Source organism: Gopherus flavomarginatus, chromosome 3, assembly GCF_025201925.1.
Source record: "Gopherus flavomarginatus isolate rGopFla2 chromosome 3, rGopFla2.mat.asm, whole genome shotgun sequence".
Taxonomy (NCBI): domain Eukaryota; kingdom Metazoa; phylum Chordata; order Testudines; family Testudinidae; genus Gopherus; species Gopherus flavomarginatus.
This window is the reverse complement of record NC_066619.1, coordinates 222,000,434-222,014,874: the sequence shown is the minus strand read 5'-3', so window position 1 is coordinate 222,014,874 and position 14,441 is coordinate 222,000,434. Positions and strand designations below refer to the sequence as shown.

At 37.8% G+C, this 14,441-nt stretch overlaps 1 protein-coding gene across 17 annotated transcripts in view; it reads right to left on the bottom strand.

Annotated features, from left to right (window-relative positions):
* Window positions 1-14,441, bottom strand: part of TENM3 (teneurin transmembrane protein 3) — an 857,073-nt gene that overhangs the window by 82,765 nt on the left and 759,867 nt on the right. For 11 of the 17 annotated variants that reach the window (XM_050945288.1, XM_050945293.1, XM_050945297.1 and 8 more), the window contains 4 exons: window positions 13,724-13,750; window positions 12,095-12,112; window positions 11,044-11,190; window positions 4,986-5,202 (listed from right to left, as the gene is read on the bottom strand). In XM_050945288.1, coding sequence (XP_050801245.1) covers window positions 4,986-5,202; window positions 11,044-11,190; window positions 12,095-12,112; window positions 13,724-13,750 — 409 coding nt within the window. The remainder of the gene's footprint in view (window positions 1-4,985; window positions 5,203-11,043; window positions 11,191-12,094; window positions 12,113-13,723; window positions 13,751-14,441) is intronic. The other 6 variants (XM_050945294.1, XM_050945295.1, XM_050945304.1 and 3 more) reach the window with 2 other exon arrangements.

Sequence of the window (14,441 nt, the reverse complement as noted above, 5' to 3'; positions counted from 1 at the left end):
GGGGGACCGGATATAACAGAAGTAACTCAAAAGCTTAGAGAATTTAAGGGTCCCTGGTATGGGGTAATAGATATTAAAGATATGTTTCACAGTATGAAATGTGCCGACCCACATAATGTAATGAATTTTAAATTGGATGATAAGGTATGGCACTTTAAAACATTAGTGCAGGGTTGGGTTAATTCACCGGCCTATGCACAAGAAACCATGGTAAACATATTGAAAGATCAGGAAAAAGTCGTTCCATTTATGGATGACATTATAATTAATGGAAATTCTGAAAAGGAAATAAGGGATAAAATAAAAGAACTTGAAATGTTATTAAAAGCCCACAATATGTATGTAAATAAAGAAAAAACACAAGTGGGACGTGAAGTACAATTTTTAGGAAAAGGACTCAGCCAAAGTGGGTGGAGTTTGGATCCAGAAACGGCTGTGCATCTTAAAACTTTAGTTGACTGGCCTATGAGAACAGAAACACAAAGACAAAAGGTAATAGGAAAAGTAGTGTATTATAGAAGTTGGTTACCAACAAATGCAATGCAAAGATTAGGGCGCAGTGTACATAAGGAGCAAGAGTTTAAAGTACAGTTAGAACATATTTTACGGGAAGCAGAGTGGGATCGAAAAATACCTATCCAGATTCCACCACGTATAATAATTGAAATAACATCTAATAGTGTAATTATAATGGATCCGGTGCATGATATAATGGAGCATATTCCTCATTCATGTCAATGGGGAGCAGATGCTTATGGGCTAGCAGCGGACGCTCACCCGTGGATACAAGAACTAGAAAAGGAAGTAAAAACATGGCTGCCATGGCTAAGAGGAAGCCACTGTGTAGCAGGACCAAATGCAAAGGTAGAAAAAGGAACATTACAGTTTTTACACCAAACAAGAAGCATAGAGGCAGGACATAAAGGTTTATATCCGTTAGATGGATCATCAGATGGATCCAAATCAGGGGCATATGGATACATCTGTAGCCTCTGTGGATGTATAGAAGTACAAGCGCAGGAGGGATTAAGTATACAAAAAAGTGAGGAAGCAGGATTCCAAGCACTGGTAAAGCATTTTATGTTAAACCATTCTGACATTCTTACTTGGACAATAGGAACAGATAGTCACTGGATTTTTAGAACATGCCTAAAGAATCAAAACTTGTTAGGCAATCCAGTGGTTAATAAAGTAAAGCTATGTAAAATTCATAGCCATTTAGAAGGGGAACCAGAAAGTCACAAGGTGTTAGACAGAGAAATAGAGTTATGGCCCATAGCACATGTGGATTGGCACCCCACTAAAAAGCAGGAGAGAATACTTTGGGATAGCTTGCCTTACCCAAAGGAACCTTTTGAAGTAGAAAAAGATTGTACATGGTGTATACGGCACTGGGATAAAAAGAGAAGAGATAAGGTAACGTTTACACAGGAAGATTATGTTCACACCAGAGTTGTAATGATAGACATTGCACATCACCTAAACAGAACCTGGTTGGTGATGTTACAAAGAGAAACGGGGAAAATGGCAGCAGGGGTAATACTAAGTTTAAAAACAGAGACAGTAACAAAGGTCTTAAAAACCTGTTTTGGGTGGTGGGGAATACCAAAGTATATGACAAGTGATAATGGACCGCCCTTTACGGGAGCAGGCTTTGCTTTGTTTCTGCAAGCATGGGGAATTAAGCATCACAAACATATCCCACTGCACTCACAAAGTCATGGAGCAATTGAAAATGTAGTTAAGTTAATGAAGCGAGGAGTCGAAAGTATAGAACAGGCAGTCATTTGGATGGCCCACTGTAATACTGATTGGAACAGATCAGGAGATTTGCCAAAAAAAGATTGGAAACCGAAATTTGAGATGGGGGAACATGTATGGTTGTCCAGACCAGAACATGATGTGGAATTGGTAATAATCCATCGAATAGGGGAGGACCCCTACCGGTATGAAGTGATTTTAAAGGGGGATAATAGGGAACTTGTAGTTCATGAAAAGTGGTTGTTTAAGTCGGGATTCGACCAAAAGGGGTAGGCGGGTCTTGTTTGTGTTTATGTTGCAGGTGCATCCATTTCCAATACTACAGAAAAATGGAAGCAGGAATTATATCCCTGTGGATTGAATAATAAAACCAATACAACAACCTGGAGATATGCCAACGCACCACTGTGGGGGTTTATGCCTCGACCCACGAATGAATCCGTGTGTGTACTTGCCACAAAGGACCAATTAAATAATGCTGAAATAGTGTTGTGGCAAAAAGATTGGAAGGAGCTGAATCGCACTGCAACTGATTATAACAATTGTCAAACGTTGATATATGTATCAGACAGCTCCATTGTTATAGAACAAAACATGACTAAAAGAGCATTTTCCTTAAATGGGACACAGACCAAACCTGCTGAACATTTAACAACTAGTAAAAACTGGATCGTTTTACTTTTTACCTATTTAGGCGAAACTAGCTGGACCGCATTGAAACCAGAGCATGGAATCCAATATGTGGCAACACAAGAGCCACAGATAAATGAGACATCAGGAGATTATAAAACTCCCATCGTTTTCTTGGTAACTGTATCGGCATGTAAATGGCAAGGAAACAATCTTGCTAAAACACTGGTTAAAAGAGTGGGAACCCAACAAACAACCTTGGACATACAATATAAAAACATTACAAAACGATCTAAACGCTGGGTGGAAGGACTAAACAAAGGAATCCAGAGAATGAAAGATAATATAAATGAGAACTTTTTAACGCTCAAACAACAAGTAGAAAATATGGCAAGAGCAACAGCAAAAGCATTGGATCTAATATGGACTACTAATACTGTATGTAATGATGAAAAACATCTTAACCAATTGTTAAAGCGTTTGGAGCACATGTGGTATGTATGGAATTGTAAACCGCACCCTCCATGTGGATGGATGTGTAATATGGCATTGAAGCGAGCACATGTGTATTTGCATATGCAATGTAATGTAACTAATTGTCTTGCATTTTGGAGACAGAACAACCAGATTTGCGAGCCAGAGCCAGACATAGCAGTAAATTTGACAAGTGGTTGTAAAAGAAATCCAAAGGCAATAACCATCTTAGCTGTAGAGGAGCAATGGGAAAATATGTTGTGTTGTGATGATTATTGTGGAATAGTACAGTGGTTTGAGTATTGCAACTCCACGGGTTTAAAACACTTTTCGGGCACGTTAAAAGAAGTGCTACCCATTCCACTGGATGTTAAAATGCAGGAATTTAACAAATATGTTAAGTTTTTAAAGGAGATTAAGGTGAATTTGAAGCATTTGCAATGGACAAATTTAGAAGAGCCTCCAATCATGGGTCCAGGGAATTATATGATTGACCTGGATTGGGGCTTAGGCAGTTTAGGAGCTTCGGTGGACAAACAAATTGAACATGGGTGGAAAACAGCAGATAAAGTGGTTAGCATACCATCAGAATTTTTTGGAATGGTATTACAAAATTCACCATATATAATCTGTGCTATAGCAGTAGTTGTGTTAGGTGCTATAATTATTGTATGTTTAAAAATGATAACATATATAAGGTATACATCGTTAGCTACGCAGGAATACGGGAATAATGATTTGTAATGTCCAATAGTCCTTGATGGGGATTAAGGGGGGATGGACAAGGCCTATTGTATAGAAGGCCTAAAGGGAATATATTCAAGGGTTAAGAGAAGGCATAGTAAAAGGGGAAGTTTGTTATGCACAAGTTTTAAAGCATCTAATGGCTTAAGGGGGGAGGTGAATTTTTGCAATAGGTTAAGAAATAGCTTGGCTAATAGGGGAGGGGGTTTTACAAGAAATAGCTTGGCTAATAGGGGAGGGGGTTTTACAAGAAACAGGTTGCTGACACTCCTGGGGTCACGTCTTGCTGACCATCTGGAAGGGGGTGGGGACGTTTGGAGAAACTGACCCTGTGGCAAGCCCAAATTTGGAAATGGTCTATACTGCCTGATTCATGCATGTTGGAAGTCAGTGAAAAAGGGTATAAAGGATGGCCAGACAGATCCATCAGGGCACTCAGTCGGTGAACTGGCTGTCAAGGGACGAAGGTACTAGTGGAGACATCCCCACCATGGGAGATCTGCTGGCACTGGAATCCTAAGACTAGCTGGAGCCACTGTTTGCCCAGTCTAAGCAATTGGACTGTCCCTGAGGGGGGATGAGATTCTGAGTTGCAGTACTCTGCTTGAAAATCCTTACCTGACACATCCCCACCATGGGAGATCAGGAATAGGTGGATCAACAGGGCTGTGATCTCGGGCCTCATCTCGGGCCGACGGGAGAAAAGGGGGTGGGAAATCTGAACCCTCTGAACGACTAGCCGTAGGGCAGCGGGAATCAGAGGGATTAAGAGGACTTACCAAAAAAAGGGCCTGATCAGGTTTTAGAGCTTTCAAGTGGGGCCTTGGAGAAGTCGGGCTTGAACAGGTGAAGGAGTGACCGGCCGGAACTCCCCAAACTCACCAGGTAAAAGTCGGGGGTGTATTCAGGGAGTGGGCTGCTGTGCTGCTTGAAACTAAGCTCAAGAAATAAAGGGGGATTTTTCTAGCAATAGAATTACCGTGCCTTAAGATTATAGCATGCTTGTAAGTGTTTATGTGTAATTGTCAGTGTTTAATAAAACTATTACCTGATTTAACCATATCAGGACTGGTTTGCTCTTCTATCCGAATCTCCCTAAACTAGGGTAAGGAGGAGGCTGACCCTGCCGGTCCAAGGTTAAAGTTCAGGAATATAATCAGGTCAGCCTTAAAAAGAGGTCGACTAGCCATTTGAATTTTTGTAAGAAATCAGATAAAATAGTCATATTAATATTTAAAAAAAAATTAATGATGCATTTGTTGAAAGCCCACTCCATTAAATGTCACAATTGCAGTGGACATCCTAACAATGTGAATCACATATATACTTTAAAATTTCATTTTATGCTCATGAAGGAATGATCCATTCATATTCACCTCTTATTGAAAGGACTTTCTCCAGGTATCACATGGGTGCTGTCTGGCCCTGTAAGAAAACTGATCCGGTCATAAAAAGATTTGGCAGCTTGCTGAGATGGTGATTGTTGGGTTTGGCTAATGATATCTTGGGGATCAGGCAGTCCACGACAATAGGGCTGATTTTGGCAGGAACTCTGCAAGCAGCAGTCGGGATCCATGCAGTCAATTAATCCATCTGTGGGCAGAAATTCAGACATATGAATAATGCTTCTTTCTGTTCTTTATATCTGAACGAGCACTTAGACACACTTTTAATTCAGAGGGATTTAAAAATTATTAGTAGTTTAGATTTTAATTATTCACTTTCAAAAAATGAAAGGCCCAATCTTGTACTGAGCTCCCGAACTCCCATGGAAATCAATGGGAATTGACGCCACTCAGCATCTTGCAGGTTTAGTCCTCATATTAAAAAATATTTATTACATTTTTTGCTTATATAAAACAAAAGAAAGCCTTTAGACTCTCCAGACACAGCTGACTTATAAATATTAAATACTTTTTATGGGGGTTAAGTAGCTTTTATGCAAGGTTATTTGGTATGCAAGGAAGAGAAACAGGTAACTCCCACTCTACTGCTTTCTTGAACCTATATAATGTATCTGTGCTGCAAGTAGCTTTAAATATTAAAGAACATTTATCAAGCTAGATTTTTTTTTTTAACTTTAAAAGAAAGGGTTTGCGGCTACTGGCAAAAGTAATCTCCACAAGTCTTTTGCATAAAAATGTATGAGAGCAAATTCTATGTTAAACATTTTATATTTTAATTCATGAGCAGCTAACTCTGCATGTTAGCTAACACAAACATGCTTTATGTACACATGTGGATTGTTTTTATGTATAGGTACAGCACATTCACATACGATACAGATTAAACCTGTCATCTCTAGAAATCTAATATGGTGGGGGATTAAAATCAAACTCAAATAGATTACTGTTTAATTAGCTGCAAATAAAACAAGTCTGGAAATGTTAGCTACAGAAAGTTTTCTAGGTAATTTAATACAGTATCATAGAGCTGATAATTGTTTTCCCCCAAAGAGGAGTAAGGCTGAGATAGCTCAAGGATATTATCATTCAATTTAGATAAGGAAAGAGGAAGGACTGTATTTTACAAAAGAATAGAAAATATACTGATACAGCAGCTTGAGGAAACCTATGATAGTTCCATTTACAAAAAACAGCCAGCTTTATTATTAAAACTAAAACCATACAGGCAAATCAACCATGGTTATATTAATGCATTATGTGCTAAAATGACATAAGTAAAGTTTTCTTCCAAATGTAGCTTATGCTGCATTTTAATGTGCTGGCATAGTTTTAAGGGTCTGATGATATATTTCTTGCTCACATAAAACTCCCACTTCAGTCAACCAACATCAGTGGGCACTTCAGGAATGGTAAAGAAGTGACGACTCAGACCATACATTGAATTAAGAAGAAGTATTACTGATCTGGGAGGATTTTCTTAAGACTGATTCCGCAAAAATATGAAAGCTTTCATAACCAAAATATTCTGATACCATATTGGGTTTGGCTGGACTAACATGGGTCAGTATTAAAACCCAGTACAGTTACGGCTAAAGACTTTGTTTTGATGTATACACTTCTATGTCCTCCCTCAGGCAATATTTGGTACAGTTGCCAAAGAGAAATGCACAAATTTAGTCATTCATCTTTGTTAGTTTATAAAAGCAAATGTACATCTGTTGTGTAGTCTGCAGGTCATAAAACTGCATGAGATTGACATCTTCTGAACTAATCAGCTGGAAATGCATTTTTACAAGCCTCTCTGCTAACATCAATCAGAGAAAGAATCTCATTTTCACCAGCCAAGATGTAGGTACACACTGTTTGTTATTTTTCGGTGGAGTTTATCAGCAACTTGCCCAAGCGAGTGACGGATGGTTATGAATCTGGCTCTCTATAACTTAAGAGAACATTTTTCATTCTCTCTCTATACTTATATAGCTAGTGCTGTCTAGTGATACTAAGTTGTCTGTCTATTGCCCTCTGTGTCAAAAAGTGGAATAGCTCAACAAAATCACTGACGTATTTTGGTTTAGCCTAAAATTATTAGACCTGACTTAGCTGCTATATTTCTCAGAGTTAAAGGAAAAAAATACAAAGAAAATCAAAGATCTTCCAGTTCATTCAATAATCATTACCAACTCAAGAAGACTATTTTGTATTTTTGATTCTAGATATAAGTTGTGCTTTCATGTACAGCAGGTATGTATATATTTGTGTAGAGAAAATCTTCAGCCATTCAGAAAGTTTAAAATCTTGTAATAAAAATCTTGGTTAGCTGTACTTTTTCCTTAGCTGAAACATGCATAGAACTGCGGCAGGACATGGTCTTGTTTTAAGAACTGCTATCACTAGATATGAATAAAAAGGCATGGAAGGGAGGGGTCAGAACTCCCCCAGGGAGTGTTTTGTCCCATTGTCCCAGCCTCACCCCCTGGAAAGCCCCCTGGCATGTTTGGGAAGTTAATTCAAAACAGAACATAGATAAGAGACCTACAAATTGGCAAATCATAAGCCCCATTTTTAAAAGAAACACCAGTTAAGTGGGAGGTTGATGGGGAATATTTCTCAAAGGTGCATTTTAGAATTATATTCTGCAAAGCTGGCCAAGGAAGGATGGCAACATCACTTAACCCCCGTAACTGACATTCCTTTTGAAATTCTATATACTATAGAGTTAGGGTGTAGGAAAGGCATCTTTTGCATAGATTTATTTCACTATAAGTTGACTTTCGTGATTAATGGAAGTTCCAGCTCTTTCTGACTATTTTAAGGTCACATATAGCTCAGAATAGGACCAATTCCAAATCTCCTATTTAATCAGTGAGAGTTTTCCAATTGACTTTAATGAGAAGCAAACCAGGCTGTTACTGTATAAATCAGCACTATAAAACTCCACAGAAGGTTGCTGCTGAGACTGAGTGCCTGCTGAGTTTTTAAATGGCTTGGAGAACCTGTAGAGCTGATAAAGCCTGCATATTTTCTCCTGCAGAAATAAACTCTGTAGGCTCCTTGCCCAAGCAACTTTTTCTTTTGAGGAGATTCCCAAGATCTACAGACTCTTAATAGATATTTCAGTCCCTCATTGCTCCTTATACTGTACATATGGAGTTGTGTTTCATGATAAACTGATTGCAACTGAGAAAAAAGATTTTACTTTAATTTCAGAAGATAAGTGAGATCCTTACATGTAAATTTTACTTTACTCTGAGCCATAACTAGCTGATGATTTTTATATGAAACCATAATTGACTTAAATGGAAATTCTACATACATGATAATGATAAAATATGGGTCTTTTTTATACAGTGTAATACAGGAGCAATTTTTCTAAGTGAGGAAGTATAAGCATTCTCTGTCTTTGGCTGCATATGCTTTGTTCCCACTGAATTCAAATGGAGTCCCTTCTCTCCTCATAAGTACATTAAGAGCAGAATTCAGCCTATGCTCATTGTGTGCATCCATAGTCTAAGCCAGGTCTACACTAAAAAGTTAAGTTGACCCAGCTACACCGCTCAGGGGTGTGAAAAATTTTCCATTTACCTAACCACCACCTCCTGGGCAGAGGGACAAACTACAATGATGAGAGAACAACCTCCTGTTCTTGTAGTGAGTGGCTACATTGAAGTGCTACAGAGGCATTGCTACAGTGCTGCAGTGTTTTAACTGTAGATGTAGCCTAAGGGTATATCTACACTGCAAAAAGAAACCCACAGCAGTGAGTCTGAAACCTGTATAAACTGACTCAGACTCATACTAAAGGGCTAAAAATAGCAATATACTGTTCCTCCTTGGGCTGGAGCCCAGACTCAAACATCGTGACAGGGTTGGGTCTCAGAACTGGAGCTACAGCCCAAGTGAGAATGTCTACTCTGCTATTTTTAGCACTGTAGCACAATCAGAGTCAGCTGACCAGCAGTCTCAGACTTGCTGCTATGGGGTTATATATATATATATTTCTGCAATGTAGATGTACATGAAAGCTACATTCTCTTCTGTTATAAACTGTCACAGCTCCACTGAAGTTTACTTCATTGATTCCAGTGGTGCTATGCCAACTTACACAGGTCAGAGAGCTTGGCTCACTGCCCAACTAAACCAACTAGTCACTAGAGCCTAATGGGTCACCTAAGGAACCAAACAGTGAAACGTAACTCAAAATATAAAATAAGCGATACAGAAGTGTTGGAAATAAACATTTATCTTAACATACAATCTGAAAAATAGAAAACAAACTTAGCAAAGATGTTTTGACAATAATGTTTTCCTCATGTATGATCTCAATGGTAAATGTTGTTACTACTATTCTTTATTATGAGTATTACAGAGATCAGGGCCGCATCATGCTAGACCAGGGGTAGGCAACCTATGGCACGTGTGCTGAAGGCGGCACGTGAGCTGATTTTCAGTGGCACTCACACTGCCCGGGTCCTGCCCACTGGTCTGGGGGGCTCTTTATTTTAATTTAATTTTAAATGAAGCTTCTTAAAGATTTTAAAAAACTTATTTACTTTACATACAACAATAGTTTAGTTATATAATATAGTCTTATAGAAAGAGATCTTCTTAAAATATTAAAATTTATTACTGGCACACAAAACCTTAAATTAGAGTGAATAAATGAAGACTCGGCACACCACTTCTGAAAGGTTGCCAAGTCCTGTGCTAGACAGAAGCAAAGAGACTATGAGGAAGGGAATCAGAGCAAACAGCCAGTCAAAATAGGGAAGGAATGTCCAGAGCAAAAACTGAAATCGGGCATTGATGACATAACCAGTGTCCAAAGGTCCTTATTGAAGCTGCTTGCCTCTGCTCCTTCTGGCTGAGCTTCTGGGTTGCCCCTCACAGCAGTTCCATTTCCCCAGACTCACAAAGAGGCAGGAGGGTGGGGATGCTCTCCCCTGCAGAGTTCTGAGATGCTGGGGGAGAGGAGCTACAGGGTAATGTGAAGTTCAATCTAATATTTTACTATATTATTTCCTTCACATGGTAGATGTGATTCTGAAGACAAGTTGACAAGTAATATCTACCTTTTATATCTCTTTTAGGCCCCAACCCCGCAGTGAGATGTACGCAGGCAGATCCCTGAAGCCAGTGGTCCTGCATGCATGTCATTGTGGATTGGGGCCTTGTTATCTATAAAGAAATATTCAATTTGTTGGATAAGTGACAGACCACAGGATAGTAAGTAAAAGAATGGTGCTGAGAGTGTCCTGTTCATTACCTGGCTTCACAGGTTATGGATAAATGAGCTATTCTTACACTGGGCACACATTCTGTGATCCAATTGTTTCTAATGATATGGTCCCAAATGCAAAGTCCTTACACAGTCCTTTCACTCAATGATATTCCTAATGAAGTCAATGAAAATGTTGTCTTAGTAAAGATTTTAGAACTGTTCTGTATTTGTGTACAATATATTTCTAATGCTCACGGAATTAAGACCCTACTGTTTGTCCTTGCATAAAATAACGTTATCTGGAATCTAATGTGTCACTAATGGATTTCTAAATACACCTTTCAGAGGAGTAGCCATGTTAGTCTGGATCTGTAAAAGCAACAAAGAGTCCTGTGGCACCTTATAGACTAAGAGACATATTGGAGCATGAGCTTTCGTGGGTGAATACCCACTTCGTCAGATGCATGTAGTGGAAATTTCCAGAGGCAGGTATAAATGTGCAAGCAAGTTTCCACTACATGCATCCGATGAAGTGGGTATTCACCCACGAAAGCTCATGCTCCAGTACGTCTGTTGGTCTATAAGGTGCCACAGGACTCTTTGCTGCTAAATACACCTTTGTAACCAACTCTTAAGGGTTTGCTGGCAACCCAAATGAAGGCAGTCAATGTTGTAGTACCACCCATTTTCTCATCAATTTAGTAAAATATATGTATGATTCTCATAGCAGCATTTTTTCACCTGATTGTAAAATTCTTTGCTTCTCAATATATTTTCCCCAGTGTTAAAATTTAACTCTGTATAACTTACCTCCTTCATTGTCCTTGCTATCAGTGCACAGAGTTTCCATGGCTACATCACATCCTGCTCCTCTCCATCCTGGCTGGCAAACACAATGCCAACCATTTTGGTCCAATGTACATCTTCCATTGCTATTGCACAGACCAGGGCAGCCCTCTGTCAAAAGAGACAAAGAAGGAAATCACAAGTGATTTAAATATTGCAATTATTTTCAGAAAAAAAAAATACAAACAGGGGACACTTACTGGGAACAGGCCTTTATAATAGCACAAATACTGCAATTGCACATGGAGAGGAACAGCAACATTACCTAGGGAAATCTAATTCTTAACCAAGTGGCATCTTTGATTGGTCTGACACTTGAGACACCACTTACCTGTGCAGGCAGGAAATATATGCAACAATCCTCTAAAATACCTGCAGGCCAGACAAAATTAAATTTTTATTTTCTTTGAGAAAGCAACAAGAGAGGAGCACACAGCGCAAAACACAGTCATGTATAGTGATACCATTTCTGTGCTTGTGGTATATTTGCCCTGTGCAATATTGGTCACTTACTGGTACAGATTTTGTTAAGCTCCTCATTACTTTAAATAAATCCCTCCAGATTCTGAAGTATGAAAGTGAGTATAATTCTATGCACGCAGTAAAAGAGAACATTAATTTTATCTGGTCTCAGAGTTGCCGTATATTCATGTGAAATTACAGTGCATTAAATAATCACACAAAGTATAAGCCAGTTTTAATGACTATACTTTATGCCAAAAGTACATTCCTTTTCACAGAATAAGCAAAGCCCAGGAAATAGTGAAGCAGCTCAGCATCTAGTCTAACAAACATTAGGATTCAGGCTGCATACGGATGGGACAGGACTGACAGGATTTCCAACTAAATGTAATAGCTGTGCGTATTTGATTACTTAAGACGGACAAAATGAAATACCATAAGGACCACAATAAAACATTGATAGACTGAACAAAAACACGGTAGTGACGTGCTTCAAGACAGATAGCGGAGAGTGATTCTTTGTGACAATCTCCCTAAGGCTTTGTGCTGTTACCTTTATATCCTATCTTGTCTGCTTTTATGGCCAAGGAGGGAAAATTTGGGAAACAATTAAAATAATTTAATATATCCAAAATCTATAATTGTTTTCAGTCTAACATTACATAAAAACAATATCTGTCACCTACTACTGATGAAATCTGGCATGCAGCCAACATGATCCGTATGAGGATGATGACACTTTATAAATATGTAGATTCTAGTTCCTTATCTATGATAGTGATAAGACATTGACAGAAGCAAGTACAGAAATGGTATTAAATATCCTAAGAAGAAGTGGCGGCTACAAATCAGATATTTTTGGACACAACAGTTATTTGTAACTTTACACAGTATAAAAATAAATAAAACTTGCCACAGCACTTTTTAATTTTTATTGGTTTTGCTTTATCTACCTATATGTAAAATAGAAAACTGCCTGGTTTTGGTTAATGTTTAGTCACTTTTGGAACAATCTGTTCAAGATAATTATATTAATTTTTCTTCTAAGGAATTATTAATTTACTGACTCCCTTCTCCACCTATGTAGCGTGAAATAAAAAAAAGGCTATGGGGCACTGGCTTTGTAAAATGTTGAAGGTACTGAAGGAAGGGAATCGTAACAGCCTCTCATAACAAGGTATGACAGAGTTATACTTATGGATATCACGTCATCATGCCAGGCTGAGATTAGTCTTGCTGCCTTTTTTCTTTTCAGGCTGCAGTTGCCAACTGTATTTTTTATCTGTATGTGCAGAAGGCTAATTTTGCTTCTGAATACATTTCTTCTGCTTTGTTTACAGAAGACAGAGATTTAATTCCCCTACTGACAAAGTGTTACAGAAGTCACCTGAGTGCACTCAAGACTTATGTATGAAAGCCTGGATATTGTCATGAATATTGCCATATTCTAATGAAAACAGCACAAAAAAGGAATAGAAAAAAGGTAATTTGGGGAAAGAGGGATAGGGATTTTCTTTTTGGAAGTATTTTTTCACCTATTTTTTACCATAACTGAAGATATGAGAAACTCTGCTGTTTTATGCTGGGCCTTATTCTGCCCATGAATTTTGTATCTCTGATTCATTCCATTGCAAACATTGTATGGCTTTTAATAGCTTCTCATACAAAACTTAAAATAGGATTTCACATAGATTTTCAAACATTTAGAGAAAGGGAGGCAACAGAATATGTATACAAAATTAAGTGGGTTGCTCTCTCTATTTAATCAAATTATGTATTAGAATTGATGGTTTCTTACTCTGTGACAAGAGTGTCAGTTTGCTTCTTTTCTTTAATATTCAATGCTTCACAACTAAGTGCCCAACTAGTGGGATTAATAAAGCAAACAGCAAATGCACTGTTATCTTCAGTTTTTGGTTTTGGAAAAAATTAATGTATTTATACATTGTATATATAGAAATTTATGTAACAATTAGTTAAATGTTCATGTGTGACACAAAAGGTTTAGTATTTTAAGTCTGAGGTATTTATTAAAAGTAATGTCAACCAAATTTATAATTCATGGAATACACATAAGAAAAAAGTTGCTTTTGCAAAATCTAGTGCAGTGGTCAATATAAATATAAATATATCGATAAACATGTAGGCATAGGCAGGTCAACGAAGAGCAAATATACAGTACCTTTAACTATCTTATCCAAATAGTGAGCTTGAGAATTAAAAAGGAAAAAAAAAAAAAGAAGAACAGACAGACATTTCAGAAGTGTCACATAGGACAAGAATTGTTCAGAATTCACATGCAAATAGAGCAGGTGCAGCTGATATGAGAGAGACCTTACAGTACACAACAGAAATGTATATCATAGCTTCTAAAAATGCAAAATATTATTTTTCAGCAAATGTAGTCATGATTCTATGAAACACTCAGCATTTAAAAACAAGGCTACAGAATAAACAGATGCTACCTTTCAAAGACTGGGTTTTTCTTTTTTTCTTCCTTCTGACTACTTTAGTCATATTTTGACTTTTATGTGGGACATATTTGAAAGCTAGCATAGAAATATGATTTGAATGCATTTTAGATCAGTTATTTAGTTTATGAACTTTAAAACACTGACCAGAGTGGAAGATCAAGTCTTTGGTTTTCAGGTCATGTACTGCTCAGACAATATAACCAGCACTATATCTGAATTCTGATCTGCATTAGCAGCATTTTAGGGAGGAATAATTTGCCTCTGCTTTAGCTCAACCCAGTTATTCACCTGAGCACAAACAGCTAATTATGCAAAACAGTGAGCTAAATTATGCGAGGGGGATTTTGTGTGGAAGATAGTAGTCTAATAGTGATGAAATTGAAATTACCAAATCCATTTCATGTAGAAAGAAAGTTGATGTTAAAC